Source organism: Globicephala melas, chromosome 8 (assembly GCF_963455315.2).
Source record: "Globicephala melas chromosome 8, mGloMel1.2, whole genome shotgun sequence".
NCBI classification, from domain to species: Eukaryota; Metazoa; Chordata; class Mammalia; order Artiodactyla; family Delphinidae; genus Globicephala; species Globicephala melas.
Genome location: NC_083321.1, coordinates 25,283,963 through 25,302,006, shown reverse-complemented (window position 1 = coordinate 25,302,006; position 18,044 = coordinate 25,283,963). Strand labels below are relative to the sequence as shown.

Genomic DNA, 18,044 nt, shown 5'->3' with positions numbered 1-18,044 from the left:
ATGTGTGTCCTCATGAGTGCAATAAGAATTACACAGCATCATTATGTATTTCTCATGAAGTAGCAATCAGACAAATCCAGAATTTGGGATAGCGTACATTCAACTGACTTCAACTGACATTCAACTGACTCCTCAAAATAAAAAGTCCATGTCCATGGAGTCAAGGCAAAAGGGGTTTGGCATTAGAGGCAGAGTGGAGGCACTGTTCTAAATGTAAAGAGACATAACCAAATGTAATTGTTGAATTTTGATTGAATCCTGCAGAAAGCTTTAAAATATCAAACATTTTGACAACAATTGAGGAAAATTGGAATGTGACCTCTGTATTACATGTTATAGTGACAGTGTTGAATTTCTTCAAGTCTAATAATTATACTTGGTTATACAGCTGAATGTCCTATTCCTAGGAGATGCAACTGAATTATTTAAGGATATAGTTTCATGATGTCCACAAGTTATTTTCAAGTAGATTAAAAGAAAGGAGTATATATGTCTGTGTATAAAGATAAAACAAATATAACAAAATGTTAACAGTTGTTGAAACTTAAGTGATGGGTATACAGGTTATTCATTGTACTGTTTCAGTTTTTCTGTGGGTTTAAAATATTCAGAATAAAAATCAAGGGGAGAAAAATATCTTGTTCTGAATTACTCTCAAGATGTATAAGCTTGAAATTTTCTAGGAGAGTTATTGGGAAATAGTGTTAATTTTCAATTCATTTGAACTGTCTACTATATTCCAGAGACTTAGAATTAGAGGGACTTTAGAGATTATCCTGTCTGGGTCCCTTATTCATACAGGTGAGGAAATAAGTCCAACAGTAATAGAGTCACTTATTGAAATCACATGGTAAGCCAGTAGTAGCACTTGGACAGTGAATTCAGCTCTCCTGTTTTCCAGGATATTGCTCTTCCCAATGTACCATGCTACCTCTTCCAGTAAAAGGACTTTGTTGTAGGTAAAGTTGAACTAAGAAAAATACTGTGTATTATTTTTCTTCCCAGTGTATCTTCAATATGTTCCCCCGCATTTTGACAGTATTGTCAGACTGTGTTTGATCTCTTGATCTGTAGGTCAGGAATTTAGTCAAAGACTTATGCTACTTTTGATAATTGCTCTCCTAGAAATTTTTTGATCATCTGGTTTGAGCTCTGTGTTTTTTGTCATTTATTTTTATCATCCTCTAGTTTAAGCTATGAAGAAGGACATCCTTCTCACTCTGAAACAGATCTCCTTCAGAGACAGACTTTTGCAGCCTCTCATCAGCTTCCTGGATATGCTGCCACACCTCACCCAACCGGTAAAAATTCTCTTATGAAATATACCACAAATCTGGGTACATTTAGTGAATAAGAAGAAAAATCAATTTTCACATGTTGGGTTATGAAAGTATATGGAACATAACAGTCTCATGGGAAGTGTTAAAATGAAAATGAGATTAAAAGCTTTGTCTTTTACTGCTAGGGAATATCTGTATAATTAGTAGGGAGATCTCTTTTTCATGCATCTCTGTAGATTTTAAATTATAATTATGCTTGAGCAAATTAATGTTTGTTGCTATTCATAATAAAACAGTTTAGGGTTGTAGAACTTCTGGCCTCAAATGTCAGAGATTCCTTTTTAAAATAGCATCCGGAATATCATTTTATATTAACATATATTTTTACTTTGGGATACATTTTATCTTCAAATGTAGGTCTTTCTGGAATATTTGATACTAGTGTGAACAATGCCAGCACTAACACTAAAGAATCTTCAGTGATGAATTTTCTCTCTGCTGTTGAATCCCGAACTGCTCAGGCTGCTTCTTCAGGAACTACTCTTGTACCACAATTCAGGGCCCCATCCTGGCAGACAGGTGATACTTTGTTTTCAGAATTTTTAAGTCCTTTAAAAATATGGATAAAATTTCACTTTTGATAATCTTGTCATTATAGTAGTGTGGCTGAGAGTGATGTTAATTATTGATTTTCCAGTGAACTTTAAAACCTGGAATTTTTCACTATTTTAAGGTGGACAAAATTCAAGAAATTGTTACTAGCAGAAATTCGGTTTTAGCACTCTGATGAAAACTAGCAAGTTGAAGAAGGTAGGTAATTGTTAAAGATAAATCCTAGATATCAAGTTTTTATCTAGCAATTTAAGTAGTTACTTGTTTACTTGAGAGGAGGAAAGATTAAATTTTTTTTTCCTATTTCACCTTTATAGAGGTGTAATTGACATATAAAACTGTAAGATGTTTAAGGTATACATTGTGGTGATTTGATATACATTTACATTGTGAAAGAATCCCCACATCTGGTTAATTAACACAGCTATCACTTCACATATTTATCTTTTGTGGGGGGCGGTTGGTGAAAGATTAAATTTCATTTCTTTTAGTGACTTTGGGCTGGATAGGTGTGGTATAGTAAAAAAAACAATCTTGGAACTGATTTCATCATTAGAGTTAGGTAAAGTTATCCTTAACTGAACAGAATAAGTCAATCTTTAATAAAAGCCATTCCAAGTTGATATATTATGTACTTTTCTTTTTAAAATTTATTTATTTACTTTTATTTTTGGCTGCGTTGGGTCTTCGTTACTGTGCACGGGCTTTTTCTCTAGTTGGAGTGAGCAGGGGCTACTCTTTGTTGCAGTGCGCGGGCTTCTCATTGCGGTGGCTTCTCTTGTTGCGGAGCATGGGCTCCAGGTGTGTGGGCTTCAGTAGTTGCGGCGCACAGGCTTAGTTGCTCTGCGGCATGTGGTATCTTCCCCAGACCAGGGCTCGAACCTATGTCCCTTACACTGGCAGGCGGATTCTCAACCACTGCACCACCAGGGAAGTCCTATTATGTAGTTTTCTGTTTTATTTTTCTTATTTCATTTTTCAACTGTTTCCCCGCCCCAAAAGTGTTTGTATATACTTTTATTTTTTGCCGGATGACAGAAAGGTTAGTTTTTTTTTTAAGGTTTCATTTTAAAGAATATAGTTTTAAGTAATAGCTATAAGAAATAATATTTTACATTCTGATATAAACTCCATTAATAGAGCTTCTCAGTATGTCTTAGAAACATTTTTTCTGCTTCCAAAGAAACAATGTTTTACTGTGAAATAAAACAGTATTAAAAAACACAATAGGGGACTTCCCTGGTGGTCCAGTGGTTAAGAATCCGCCTTCCAACACAGGGGATGCAGGTTCAATCCCTGGTTGGGCAACTAAGCCCACACGCCGCAACTAGAGAGCCCACGGGCCACAACTAGAGAGAAGCCCATGCGCCACAACAAAAGATCCCATGTGCTGCAACGAAGATCCCGCGTGCTACAACTAAGACCTAATGCAGCCAAATAAATAAATATTAAAAAAATAAAACTACACAATAGCTTCGTTGTTTGCTTCCTGGAATAATTTTACATTACATGTATTGAGTTAGACTTTCTATCTCAGTTTCTATAATTACATTATTTTAAACATTAATTCTAAGCGCTGTTTTTTCCTTCAAGAGTAGCTAGATATTTTCTGTCCTTGTAATGGTAATCCTTTTTCTGTCTGCATTGCGAGGCTTGTGGGATCTCAGTTTCCTGACCAGGGATTGAACCTGGGCCCCAGCAGTGAAAGCGCCGAGTCCTAACCACTGGACCGCCAGGGAATTCCCACTTTTTTGATATTTAATGGAAAGAGTTGAAAGAAGAATATTTTTGAAAAGGGCAAGAGAATCTTTTTTCCCCAATTTTTCCAAAATGAAAAAGAATTTTTTTTAAAGGAAATTCACTAAAAAATATGTAAACAGACTTAGAGAACGAACTTATGGTTACCAGGGAGGAAGAGTAGAGGGGAGGGATAGACTTGGGAGTTTGGGATTGACATGTACACACTGGTATATTTAAAATAGATAACCAACAAGGACCTACTGTACAGCAAAGGGAACGCTGCTCAGTGTTCTGTAATAACCTAAATAGGAATAGAATTTGAAAAAGAATAGCTACATGTATATGTATAACTGAATCATTTTGTTGTACACCTGAAACTAACAGAACATTGTTAATCAATGGTGCTCCAATATAAGATAAAATTTTTTTACTGTAAACAATAAAAAGGTGTATAAAATGGAAAGTGATAGTTCCTAATTACAGTCCCCCTTTTTAGAGAAGAGTTAACAGTTTGGTATTTACTCTTCTTTAATATCTTTGTACATCAAAACTTTTTTTGTATATCCACCTAAGCAATGTTTATAGCATCAGTATTATTAGGATATGCCATAATTATTTTACCAGTCTCCTCTTGATGGATATTTAGGTTGTTTCTACCTGTTATTCACAATAACTATAATGAATATCTTGTTTGAATCTTTGTGTCCACTTATTTCCATAGGGTAAATTTCTAGAAATGGAACTTTTGGATTGCATGGGTTTAACATGTTTTTACTTTTGCCGTATGTGGCAAGAATGCTGTCCTGAAATGTTAATACTCTCTTCTTGACAGTGCTTTATTAATTTCTGATCAGCTTCTTTTGATAAGCATGCATCTATTGTTATGAGAAGTTGTTCATAGGAAGTCAAAACTTGAAATGCAAGGAATTTTAAAAATGCATTTATTTTGATAAAAGAAGCTGCACTATTAATCTCACTATTATTTTCAGATTTATTATGTTAAATGTAGGCAGTTCAGTTTCAATTTTAATGTTATGAACATTTTAGTTTGTCCATTGGTATTTTGCATTGGGATTTCAAGGGAAATTAATCATTAGAGATTATGTACATTTTCACTGTTTTCTTAATTATCAAATGACCTTATCTGACTATATATATGTATAATCTCATATTTGTAACAATCATACATATGAATTGCTGATACCTTTGTAATTTTGTTCCTGCCTTATGAAAGCTAGCTGTTTTGAAATGTATTTTTGAAAATTCATGTGCAGAACTAATTTGTCAGGCTTTTCAGTTTTAAAGAGATTTTGATGGATTGAAGGTTATGTAAGTTTTATTAAGTCTGTATTATGAAAGCAGATACAAGTGTTTGTGCTGTAACTGCATGAGCATATTTGTTTTCTTTTCATAGGTATGCCTTCCTCAGCAGCAACTGAGCTGTTTGTTACTGGACCTTTGCCAACCACTGGAGCACTTCCACCCTCTGCCCTCCCTGCTTATCAGCATCCCACCACCTTCAGCAATAGAAACTTTGCCACCACCTCACCTTTGGTGCTTCAGGATTCAACTTTTAACACTACATCCAATGGAATTTTAAATCCTCATGATCCTTTGCTGCAAATCAAGACTTCCCAGGGAACTGTTCCAACCGCTTTGGCATTTGAGCGCCTGGGCAGTTCTGCGATAAGTAACAGCATACCACCTCAGTCTTCAACATACCGCTCAGCTCAAGAGTCTGCACCCCATCTTTTACAACCTCAATTTAGTTTGTTGCCTTCAGCACTTGGAGGAGCCCAGCAAACTCCTCAAGCCTACGGTTCAACTCTCTTTACTAGTTCTACTGCTTCCATTGAAAGAGCTCTTCTTCGAGAATGTAGTGTTATTAAACACCATCAGCGGCCTTCAGGTACTCAGTCTATTCAGGCACAACTCACTGGTTCACAGCATTCCTTACACAGTTATCTATCAAATGCAAGTGTGGTTAATTTTCAGGAAACAAGCAGGCAGTCATCTTTATCCTGTAACCCAATTGGAGATTCTACTCAGGTGAGCAATGGAGGATTGCAACAGAAGACATCCCAGGTCTCAGTGGAACTTGCTCAGTCCTATTCATCTGCAATTCCATCATCAGGGTATCCTCCTTCTACTACAAAAGTAAAAAGCTGTTCTACAAAACAACCACTAACATCAGCCAAGTCCCCCAAACCTCAAAGTATAATTCCTCCTGTGCAAACACTAAGCTATTCCAAACCTTTACATAACCAGAGTTCTGTAATATCAGGCCAAGCACAAATTTATTCTACAGCGCAGCTACCAAGCCTTTTATCAGTTAGTCAGTCTCAAAATTATGGTTTAGTACAGCCACATAATGTGCCATCTATTGTTCATTCACATGTTTATAGGTCCAGCAAAGTTGAGAAGTTGCCATCTTTATATAAAACATTGACTTTTTCTGGGTCATCTCAGACTATAACTTCTGAAAATCCAACACTTAATTATTCTTCTGATCAGCAAGAGGTATTATCTTCAGTTACAAATGAGAATTACCCTGCTCAAACAAGAGATCTATCTTCAGTTAGCCAGTCTCAGAGTTACTCATCTGGTCACTCTCAGGGTTTATCACCAGTTAGTCAGACACAGGTTAGTTATTCATCTCAGTCACAAGTTTTGTCAGTTGTTAGTCCTTCAGAAAGCTATGCTTCAGGGCAGTCCCTAACATTAACAGCCCCTTCTCTTTCTTATTCTTCTGCCTCTCGGGCTCAGAATATGCCAGATTCTAGCCCAACTCAGAATTATATTTCTATGCATTCTTCCCAAAATGCTCAGACTCAAGGGTCATCATCGCCCCAGTCCCAAAAGTTTTTGCCTGTTGTCCAGTCATCATCTTTTGCGTCCTCTACTCATTGTCAGACATTACAGAATAACATACCTTCCCCTGATCCAAAGTCTTACGCTGAAAGAAAACTTGACTCAAATGTGTATACATCTTCAAAGCAAGAGGATGATTTTCCAATGCAAGAGTTACAGGTATTACAGCCGCAAGTATCTCTTGAGTCATCAACCCAAAGGCTATCTGATGGGGAAATTAATGTTCCAGAGTCAGCTTATAAGGTGTCAAAGACAGATGACAGATATTCCCAGAGCATAATCAGAAGTAATTCCCATCTTGAAGATCAAGTTGTTGGGATTGTTCTACAGGAGTCAAAAAAAGAAGAAAACATAGTTGGTTCAGTGGCACAGCTTAACCAACAAGTTGGCCAAGTCAATAATGCAGCAACCCTTGATATAAAGAAGACAACTAATTTAATGCAAACTCCACAAATAAGGTTGAATACTAAAGACCTAAACCAGCAGCATTCTCTTATACAGAAGGTACATGAAGCCAAGGTCCAGGAGCAGCATGATCAAATAATTAATGCCTCATCTCAGATTCAAATTCCAAATAATGCTTTAGGGCATGGCCATCAGGCATCTCTTCCTAATACACAGGTCCTTTTAGATTCTGCCTGTGATTTACAAATTCTTCAGCAGTCAATACTACAGGCCGGTTTAGGACAAGTAAAGGCATCTCTACAAGTACAGCGTGTTCAAAGTCCTCAACAAATAGTACATCCTTTCCTTCAAATAGATGGTCATATTATTCAGAGCAATGGCGATCATTCTCAGCAGCAACTCCATCCTCAAAATTCTGAAATTATGAAAATGGACCTCTCTGAGTCTTCAAAACCATTACAACAACATCTAACAACAAAGGGCCATTTTAGTGAAACAAATCAACATGATTCAAAGAATCATTTTGTTTCTCTTGGATCAATATGTTTCCCAGAGGCAATGCTCCTCAGTGATGAAAGAAATATTTTATCAAATGTAGATGATATCTTAGCAGCTACAGCAGCAGCTTGTGGGGTCACACCTTCTGATTTTTCCAAGTCAACTTCAAATGAAACCATTCCTGCTGTTGAAGATGGTGATTCTAAATCTCATTTTCAGCAATCATTAGATGTCGGGCATGTGACGTCAGATTTTAACTCCATAGCAGCTACAGTAGGAAAGCCACCGAATATAAATGATATTTCCTTAAATGGAAATCAAGTTACTGTAAACCTTTCACCAGTACCTACTCTTCAGTCAAAGATGACTCTTGATCAACAGCACATTGAAACACCTGGTCAAAATAAAGCTTCTAAAGTAACTTCACCAGTGGTTGGGCCGGGTCATGAAGTCCAGGAGCAAAGTTCTGGCCCATTCAAGAAACAGTCTGCTACCAATCATGAACCTGAAGAAGATAGCGAAGTACCTGTTGATAGTACATTAAATAATAACAGAAATCAAGAGTTTGTTTCTAGTAGTAGAAGTATAAGTGGAGAGAGTGCTACATCGGAGAGTGAATTCACTTTAGGGGGTGATGACGGTGTGTCAATGAACCCGACTAGGAGTACACTTGCACTGTTGGCCATGGCCCAACCTGGGGAGCCAATCAGCGTCAAGATTGAAGAGGAAAACCAAGATTTAATGCATTTTAACCTTCAGAAGAAGAAAACTAAAGGAAAAGGGCAAACTAAAGAGGAAGACAACAGTAATCAAAAACAGCTGAAAAGACCTGCCCAAGGCAAACGCCAGAATCCAAGGGGAACAGATATATATTTGCCGTATACTCCCCCTTCCTCGGAAAGCTGCCATGATGGTTATCAGCATCAAGAAAAAATGAGACAGAAGATCAAAGAAGTAGAGGAAAAACAGCCAGAAGTCAAAACCGGATTCATTGCCTCTTTCTTAGATTTTCTGAAATCTGGGCCCAAGCAGCAGTTTTCCACTCTTGCTGTACGAATGCCTAACAGGACTAGACGACCAGGAACCCAGACTGTTCGTACATTTTGTCCCCCACCACTTCCAAAAACTGCATGTGCAACACCCACACCTTTAGTGTCTGAAACTGGGGGTAATAGTCCGTCAGAAAAAGCTGATAACGAACTTAAAAACTCGGAACATTTATCTTCACTTTCTTCTGATGAAGATGATCCTGGAGTATGCAGTCGCGATATTTATAAAAGCACCTCTACTACCTTAAATACTTCGGATGCCACTTCTGATAAAAAGAAGAAAACAGGTAAAGTTTTAAAATTTAGATTCATAATTATGGCTTTCCACTTTAATTTTTCTGGCTCTATACCAAGTTTTATGCTTTCTTAGCTTGAAGCAGGTCTGCATTTTTCAGGACAAAATGCATAGGTAGGTATCTCCTTATTAAATAAGGAGACTTATTTTTTTAAATGTTCCTTGCCTATAGGAAAGTTCTGGGTTTTAGGCTGAGTAGTTCTGGTTTTTCTCAGCTTTTTACCACATGCAACATAATTTACATAGTGCACTATCCAGACTTTTCTAACCTGAGACATCTTGAAGTGGCTCATGGATATGAGGCATTGTATTGAGGGCCGTGTTGTTATATAAACTGGCATATTTTCTTGGTATGCTAATTTTACCTAAAGATTAACATTTTACTATTAAATATGGTTATTTTGTGTGCAGCATGCAGATTAATATAATTAAGTTAAAACTTTAAAAATTTTGTGCTGGGGCTTCCCTGGTGGCGCAGTGGTTGAGAGTCCGCCTGCCGATGCAGGGGACATGGGTTCGTGCCCCGGTCCGGGAAGATCCCACATGCCGCGGAGCGGCTGGGCCCGTGAGCCATGGCCGCTGAGCCTACGCGTCCGGAGCCTGTGCTCCGCAACGGGAGCGGCCACAACAGTGAGAGGCCTGCGTACCGCAAAAAAAAAAAAAAATTGTGCTGGTTCCAAAGTATATGCCCAAATCCTTGGGTGTGTGTTTCACTTTATTCTGTAGTTAAGGGAACATTTCAAGGAACTGTTTTGAGAAGCACTGCCTTATGTAAATGATTGACAAGTAGTATAAAAGTTACTATTTTAAAGAGCATGCTGAGCTTCCCTGTGGTGCAGTGGTTAGGAATCCGCCTGCCAATGCAGGAGACACGAGTTCGGGCCCTGGTCCGGGAGGACCCCACGTGCCGCAGAGTAACTGGGCCCGTGTGCTACAACTACTGAGCCTGCGCTCTAGAGTACACGAGCCACAACTACTGAGCCTGCGAGCAACAACTACTGAAGCCCGTGCACCTAGAGCCCGTGCTTCACAACAAGAGAAGCCACCACAATGAAAAGCCTGCACACTGCAATGCAGAGTAGCCCCCAGTCGCCACAACTAGAGAAAGCCCGCGCACAGCAACAAAGACCCAACAGCCAAAAATAAATACAAATAAAATAAATAAATTTGAAAAAAAAATCATGCTAAGGAAAAACATACTTATAACAATAAAATAACTACCACCTCTGTGCCAGGAACTATTAGCAATGCTATAAGATGTGCTTTGTTATCTCCAATATACAGATGATATAACAGACTAAATGAATTTTCCAGGTCCATACAGTCAGTAAACGGAAGAGCTGAAATCCAGACTCAGGTTTATCTGGTTCTAGAATCTGTATTCCTGCCTACCTCCTTTTTTTTTTTTTTAATAATTAATTTTTTGGCTACATTGGGTCTTCATTGCTGCGCACGGGCTTTTCTCTAGTTGCGGTGAGAGGGGGCTACCCTTCGTTGCGCTGCACGGGCTTCTCATTGCAGTGGCTTGTCTTTGTTGCGGAGCACACCTGTGCAGGCTTCAGTAGTTGTGGCACGTGGCCTCAGTAGCTGTGGCTCGCGGGCTCTAGAGCGCAGGTTTAGTAGTTCTGGCGCACGGGCTTAGTCGCTCCATGGCATGTGGGATCTTCCCAGACCAGGACTTGAACCCGTGTTCCCTGCATTGGCAGGAGGATTCTTAACCACTGCACCACCAGGGAAGCCCCTGCCTACCTCTTTTGTATGAATAGAGTGGTGCTTTATGAGTAAAACCTTGTTTTGTGATGTACTTTTCAGCTTCTCTCCAGATTTGAGACTACCTTTTTAACTACTAGAGTAATATGAAACAGCTGGTATCCCAAATACTCTATCAGCATAAATTTCTGCTAAAACATTTGTAAAGAATTCTCATTTTGTTATACAAGGAAATTAGCATAATGGAAAATCATTGTTAGAGTCAAAACATTAGAGATGTGGCTAATCCTAGTAAGGTTTTACACTCTATTCCCCCAATTCAGAGTTCTTTGCAATTACTGTTATATTCCCTCCTATGTTCCTAGAGCAAACATTTTATAATCTCTGTTATAAAACATGAATCTAGAACTAGTTTCTTCCAGATAACAGTTACTATCTCATTTTTAGTTAAAAATCACCACCATCAACCTGATCCTTACTAATAGGTCTTTGAAGTTCTCCCTTTACCATCCCCATTGCCTCCTCATCTGTGAGAACTCATCATCTCTTGCTTGGACTATTGCAACAGACTTCTCATTAGAATCCTTCCCATCAGTCTCTACACCAGTCCGTCCTCCGCATTGTCATCACACTTTATAAAAAAGGAAAACCAATTGTTACTTCTCTGCTTTGAAATGCTTCTTGTTGCTCCATGGGAAAAAATTATAATGTGTAAAAATTCTCCCTTTCCATGTTTCACTCTTGCTCCACCCTTTCCACTTCGCCTCTTCCGTGACAACTGAATTTCTCATTGTTCCTTGGACCTGTGAGCCCCTGTCACAATTGTGCTCTTTTGGGCAGGTTTTTTTCTACCTAGGCCTTTCTCTTGATTTTTTAGCCCAGCAGACACTTAGTTATCTTTGAAGACCATCTTCAAAGTCACTTTATGGAAGTTACTCCTGGCAGAATTAGTGCTCATATCCTCTAAATTCCCACAGCCCTTAAATATTTCTGAAGGGCAGAAGTTTTAAATTGCAGCAAGGTCTAGTTTATCCAATTTTCCTTTTATGATTTGCGCTTTTTGTATCCTAAGAAATCTTCGCCTAGCCCATAGTCACAAAAATTTTCTCCTGTTTTCTTCTAGGAATTTTAGAATTTTGCATTTTACATTTAAGTCTAGGGTCCCTTTTGATTTTTTTTTTTTTTTTTTGGTATAAGATATGTGGTATGGGTTGAAGTTAATTTTTTTGCACATAGAAGTCCAGCTTTTCCAACACATTTGTTGAAAAGACAGTCCTTTCTCCATTGAGTGCTTTTTGCACCTTTGTCAAAAATTAATTGTATGAATTCATATTTGTGTGAATCTATTTCTGGACTCTCAATTCTGTAACATTGATCTATGTGTTTATGCTTTCACCAGTACCACACTGTCTTAATTCCTATAGCTTTACAGTAAATCTTGAATGAAATAAGGCAGTGTGAGTCTTCCAAATTTGTTCTTTTTCAAAATTGTTTTGCCTATTCTATTCCTTTCCATTTCCATTTAAATGTTCAAGTCAGCTGTTGGTATCTACAAAAAAATCCTTCTGGGATTTTGATTTCCTTGAATCTGTGGCAATTTGAGGAACACTAAACTGTTAACAATATATTGAGCCTTAATTCATGCACACATTTGATTTCTCTCACTAGTCTTGTGTAGTTTTTGGCATATAGATCCTGCTTTATTAGATTTATTCCTAAGTTTTTTGGGGTGCTATTTATTGTAAGTGACACTTTCTAAAATTTTCAGATTCCAATTATGCATTAGTAGATTATAAAAATAGTTATTTTTTATACGTTGATCTTAAATCCGCACAACTGATTTATTTTAAGACTTTTTAAATGGGAATTCCCTGGCGGTCTAGTGGTTGGGACTCCACAATTCCACTGCAGGGGGCACAGGTTCGATCCCTGGTTGGGAAACTAGGATTCCGTAAGCCATGTGGCACGGCCAAAAAAAAAAATGGTTTTTAAAAATTAGATTCCGTAGGATTTTCTATGTAGAAAATGATGTCATCTGCAAATAAGGATAGTTTTATTTCTTCTTTTCCAGTCTAATGCCTTTTTCATTCCTGTCTTAATATACAGGACTTCCTATACAATGTTTAATAAGAGTGCTGAGTGTGGACATCCTGAACATGTTCTTGATCTTTGGGAGAAAGAAATCAGTCTTTCACCATTAACTATGATGTTCACTGTAGGTTTTTGTAGATGCCTTTTTTTATTGCATTAAAGAAGTTCCTTATATTTTATAGTTTGCCAACAGTTTTTATAATGAATGGAGGTTGAATTTTGTCAAATGCTTTTTCTTCATCTATTTAAATGATCATGTAGTTTTCTTCTGTAGTCTGTCAGTATGGTGAATTACATTGATTGATTGTTAAATATATCTGTGGCCTTGCATTCTCAGGATAAACTCCACTGACTGATATATTATCTCATTTATACATTGATGGATTCAGTTTTCTAATTTTTTTGTATCTGTGTTCACAATGAATATTAGTCTGTAGTATTCTTTTTGTAATGCCTTTGTCTGGTTTTGGTATCTGGTTATTGCTGACCTCATAAGTGAGTTGGGGAGTATTCCCTTCTTCTCTGTTTTCTGCAAGCGATTGGGTAGTATTGTTTCTTCCCCAAATGTTTGGTTGAATTTGCTAGTGAAACCATCTGGACCTGGAGTTTTCTATGAATTAAATTTCTCTGACAGAACTATTCAACTAGTCTGTTTCTTCTTGACTGTGTTTTGTATCTTTGAAGGAATTGGTCCATTTCATTAAGTTGTCAAATTTATGAATATAGAGTTGTTAGTAGCATTTCCTCATTATCTTTTTAATTTCTGTAGGTCTTGTAGTGATTCCCACTCTTACAGTCTTTTTTTTTAAAATAAAATATGGCCTTTTTTTAAAAAAAATTATTTATTTATTTTTGGCTGCACTGGGTCTTTGTTGGTGCACGTGGGCTTTCTCTAGTTGCAGCGAGTTGGGGGCTACTCTTCACTGCAGTGTGTGGGCTTCTCATTGCAGTGGCTTCTTGTGTTGCGGAGCATGGGCTCTAGGTATGCGGGCTTCGGTAGTTGTGGCACGCAGGCTCAGTAGTTGTAGCACATGGGTCCCACTCTTACAGTCTTGATGTTGGTCATTTGTATCTTCTCTCTTCACCTTCGTTAGTCTGGATAGAAGTTTATTAATTTTATTGATCTCTTCAAAAGACCAGCTTTTAGTTTCATCGATTTTTCTCCTTTGTTGACAGTTTCACTGATTTCTGCTATTTTCATTAATTCCTTTTTCTGTTTGATTTTGGTTTATTATGTGCTAGTATTTTTTTTTCTAGTTTCATATGGTAGAAGCCTAAATTGCTGATTTCAGACCTCTATTCTTTTCTGCTTTAAGCATTTAATGTTACAAACTTCTCTCTAAGCCCTGCTTTAGCTATATCCCACAGATTTTATTTTTATTATTTGTTTTTATTTTCTTTTGTTCTAAAAGTTTTAAAAATTCCACTTGGTGCTTTCTTTTTGATCTATGAGTTATTTAGAATCATATTTTAAGATATTCAGATATTTGGGAATTTTCCAGACATCTGTCCTTTATTGATTTCTACTTTGTGTAATTTCAATTCTTTAAAAATTTTAAGGTTAGCTTTATAGCCCAGAATATGGTTGATCTTGATAAATGTTCCAGTGCACTTTAAAAGGATGTGTATTCTGCTGTTGTGTGGATTGTTGTATAAATGTCAATTAGATAAAGTTGGTTGTTAGTGCTGTTCAGATTCTTCTCCTTGCTGGTTATCTGTTTACTTGTTCTGTCAATTACTGCGAGAGGATTTCCAAAGCTTCCAAGTATGCTTGTAGATTTGTCTGTTTTGCTTTTCATTTCTATCTGTTATTGCTTTGTGTATTTTGACCTCTGTTTTTAGATATGTACACAGTTAGGATTGTTAAGTCTTAGCGAATTGACCCTTTTATCAGTATATAATATCCTTCTTTTTCCTTGGTAATAATCTTTATTCTGAAGTCTACTTTGTCTGTTATCAATGTAGCCACTCCAGGTTTCTTTTGATGAATTGCATGTATATCTTTTTCCATCCTTTACCTTTAACCTATCTGTGACGTTATATTTAATGTGGGTATTTTGTAGACAGTATATAGTTCAGTTTTGTCTTTTTTTAAAAAGCTCTAATCTCATAATCTCTCTTTCAGCTAGAATGTTTAGACCATTTACATTTAATGTAATTATTGATATAGTTCAATCTTCCATTTTATCGTTTTCTGTTTCCCCCCTTTTTTGTTCCTGTCTCCTCTTTCCTGTCTTTAAAAAAAAAATTATTTGAACTTTTTTACTATTTTATTTTAAAATGTATCTCTCTTTTTTTTTGGCTGTATCCTTTTGTATTATGTTTTTAGTGGTTGACATAGTGATTACAATCCACTTAGTTAATATTTTTGCTACTTAAAATGTAAAAACCTAAAAACCATAGAGATCTCTTTACCCTTGCCCTTATGTTATATATATTTCTCCTATATATTACCTCTACATATATTGAAAACCCTGATAGAGAAGTAATTTTTGCTTTCAACAGTCATATATATTCTAAATAACTTAACAGGAGCAGAATAGTCTATTGTATTTACCCAGATATTTATAATTGCTGTTGCACTTCCTTTATTCCTGATGTTTCAGGTTTCCCTCTGGTATCATTTCCTTTCAACACAACGAAGTTTTCCATTTTTAAGACTTTTTCTTTGATTTTCAGGATTGTAATTATTTGTCTGGATAAGGTTTATCCTGTTTGGAGTTCATTGAGCTTTTTGAATCTATAAAATGTATCTCTTTTTCCAAATTAGAGAAGTTTGGGGACGTTATTTTTTTCTGCACCAATCTCTCTCCTATGGGACTCCAATGACATAAATGTAAAATATTTTTATATTGTTACTCAGGTTCCTGAGGTTCTGTTTATTTCTTTTTCAATCTTTTTTCCCCCTCTGTTCTTCAGATTGTATAATTTCTATTGGTCTGTCTTCAAGTTCATTGACTTTTTTGCCTTCTCAATTCTGCTACTGAGCCTATCCAGTGAATTTTTTATTTCAGATATTTTTTTCAATTCTAAAATTTATTTTTGGTTCTTTTTTCTAGTTCCAATGTCTCTGCTGAGAACTTAACATATTTCCATTCATTTCAAAAGTATGTTCACCTTACCCCAGGGAGCCATGGTTATGATAGCTGCCTTCAAGTCTTTGATAATTTTAACATCTGAGTCACCTTAGAGTGGCATCTGCCAATTATCTTTTCCCTTTGAAATTTGGTCACATTTTTCTGGTTCTTAATATATTGAGCAGTCTTGGATTATATCCTGGACATTTTGAGTACAATACTGTAAGACTCTGGGTTCTATTAAAATCCTCTGCAGAATGTTGATTTGTTTTGTTTTAGCAGGCAGTCAGACCATAAGTTCTGTCTCATCTTTGAGTGATGGTCTGAAGTTAGTTCAGTTTTCAAAGCCTTTGCTCTGGTGCTTTGGATCTGTCGGAGCAGTTAGTCTGGAACTTGGGTGGATGGTAGACTGTTATAGTTTAGATCTCAAAGACTTTGCTATACTAGTTTGGGTATATTCTGCATATGTGCAGTTTAGGCATGAAACTAAGATTTGTGTAGGTTCATGTACAGAACTAGAGGATACCACTCTCCAGTTCTCTCTTCCCTGGGAATTTCCCTACATGCCCAGCTCTCAGGGTTCCCTTTCCCAGACATTTGGCTAGAAATCTGGAATTTTCCTTGGATTTTTTTTAGCTGCTTATGCTTTAACACAATTCTGTACAACTAGGACTGCCCTTGGGGCAGCACACTGAGAGAAGAGAAAAAAGGACAGGGAATCCTCCTACATGTTTTTCCCCAACTTTATTGAGATATAATTGACATACAGCATTTTCTACTCTCTTCATGCCATAGGAGCCCATGCCCCATCCAGGTGCCTCTGGTACACCAAAAAGACAGGTCTTCTGTTCGGGTTTAAGATGTCAGGTTTACTGCCTTTGCGTTGCAGCTCTGTGACTTGGGTTGCCCTTGGGGCAGGGCTGGGAGAGAGAAAGAGAAGAAAAAAGAAATGACAGTGGCCCCCCACATTCTTACTTCGCATGGGGCTCCTTTCCCCACTCCTCTATCCAGAAAGACAGATTTTCTTGGAGTTTTTGTTGTCTGTGTCCTGTGTAGTTCTGCATAAGGGCCACCCTCTAGTCAATGCTAGGTGATAAGAGAGGAAGGAAAGTGAGGAAACACCTCTATATAAAGATTATTTCAGTTTGGGCTTCCCTCCCCAGTCTGCCTGCAGTTACTAACTTTGCAGAGTCTTCAGGTAGTTGCATTTTATGTTTTGTCCAGAGTTTTTATTTGTAATAAGTAGGTCTAGTGGACTTAACTTCACCTTGGTTGGCACCAGAAGCCTTTCATGAATTTTTAAAAATTTGTCTTACAGGTTACAGTCGTTATTTCTGATGCTCAAACTGTCCTGTAATGGGCCGGTAGGAGCCCCTTCAGTGTTTTGAGATTTTGATTGTGATTACATTGAATTCATAAATTAATTTTAAGGGAGAATTGTTAATCTTTACAATATTGTCTTCTCATCCACTTATGGAATGTAGTGTTTTTCTACTTATTCAGATCTTATTTTATGTCTTTTAATATCTTATCATTTTTTCCACATAGATATTCTATATTATAGTATCTAAAAAATACTAGTTTTACTAGTATTTTAAATATTATTTTCCCCATAGTGTTCTCTCATTGGTTACTGATAATATATGGCAATGATTGATTTCTGTGTCTCCATCATGTGTTTGGCATTTTTGTTGCACTTCTATTTTAACAGTTTTTCCACCTGATTCTCTTGCCCTCTTAAGTAGATGATTATATCTTCTAAAAATAATGGTAATTTATGTTTCTTTTTTTTTTTTTTTTTTTTTTGGTAACTTATCTTACTGGCTCAGGCCTCTGTTGTTTAATAGTTGCAATGATAGCAAGCATCCTGGCCTCCTTCTTGATATTTAGTAAAATATGTAGTGTTTGACTATGAAATATATTTGTCAGTTTCTAGTATACCATACTCTTTAAGAAGATATCCTTATGTTTTGAAGTTCTTAAGATTATTTTAAAATTAACAATGAGCATTGAATTTTTTTTTTTTTAACATCTTTATTGGGGTATAATTGCTTTACAATGGTGTGTTAGTGAGCATTGAATTTTGTCAGATGCCTTTTTGAGCTGGTTCTGGTAAATCTGCTTTCTTTTACCCCCACATTCATCTATTACTTGATTTCTTAATGCTAAACCTCTTTTTAAAAATTTCTACCATGAACTCTGCTTGGTCATGATGAATTGCTTTAGTCCACTGTAAGATTTAAGTTGCTAGTATTTTATTTGGGATTTTTAGACCTAGATTCATAAATGAAGTGAATGTATCGTATTTTTTGTCTTAATCTTGTTCATTTTTGTATTCAGGAATATGCTGACCTTACAAATTGAATTAGGAAAGTTTTTATATTTGTTTAAATTTTAAAAAGCTTATTATATATAA

The 18,044-nt window shown here is 36.6% G+C and overlaps 1 protein-coding gene across 2 annotated transcripts in view; it reads left to right on the top strand.

Annotated features, from left to right (window-relative positions):
• The window catches only part of QSER1 (glutamine and serine rich 1), a 75,232-nt gene that overhangs the window by 31,865 nt on the left and 25,323 nt on the right, over positions 1–18,044 (top strand). For both annotated transcript variants that reach the window (XM_030864791.2, XM_060303376.2), the window contains 3 exons: positions 1,189–1,301; positions 1,698–1,859; positions 5,047–8,742. In XM_030864791.2, coding sequence (XP_030720651.2) covers positions 1,763–1,859; positions 5,047–8,742 — 3,793 coding nt within the window. In that variant the 5' untranslated portion in view covers positions 1,189–1,301; positions 1,698–1,762. The remainder of the gene's footprint in view (positions 1–1,188; positions 1,302–1,697; positions 1,860–5,046; positions 8,743–18,044) is intronic.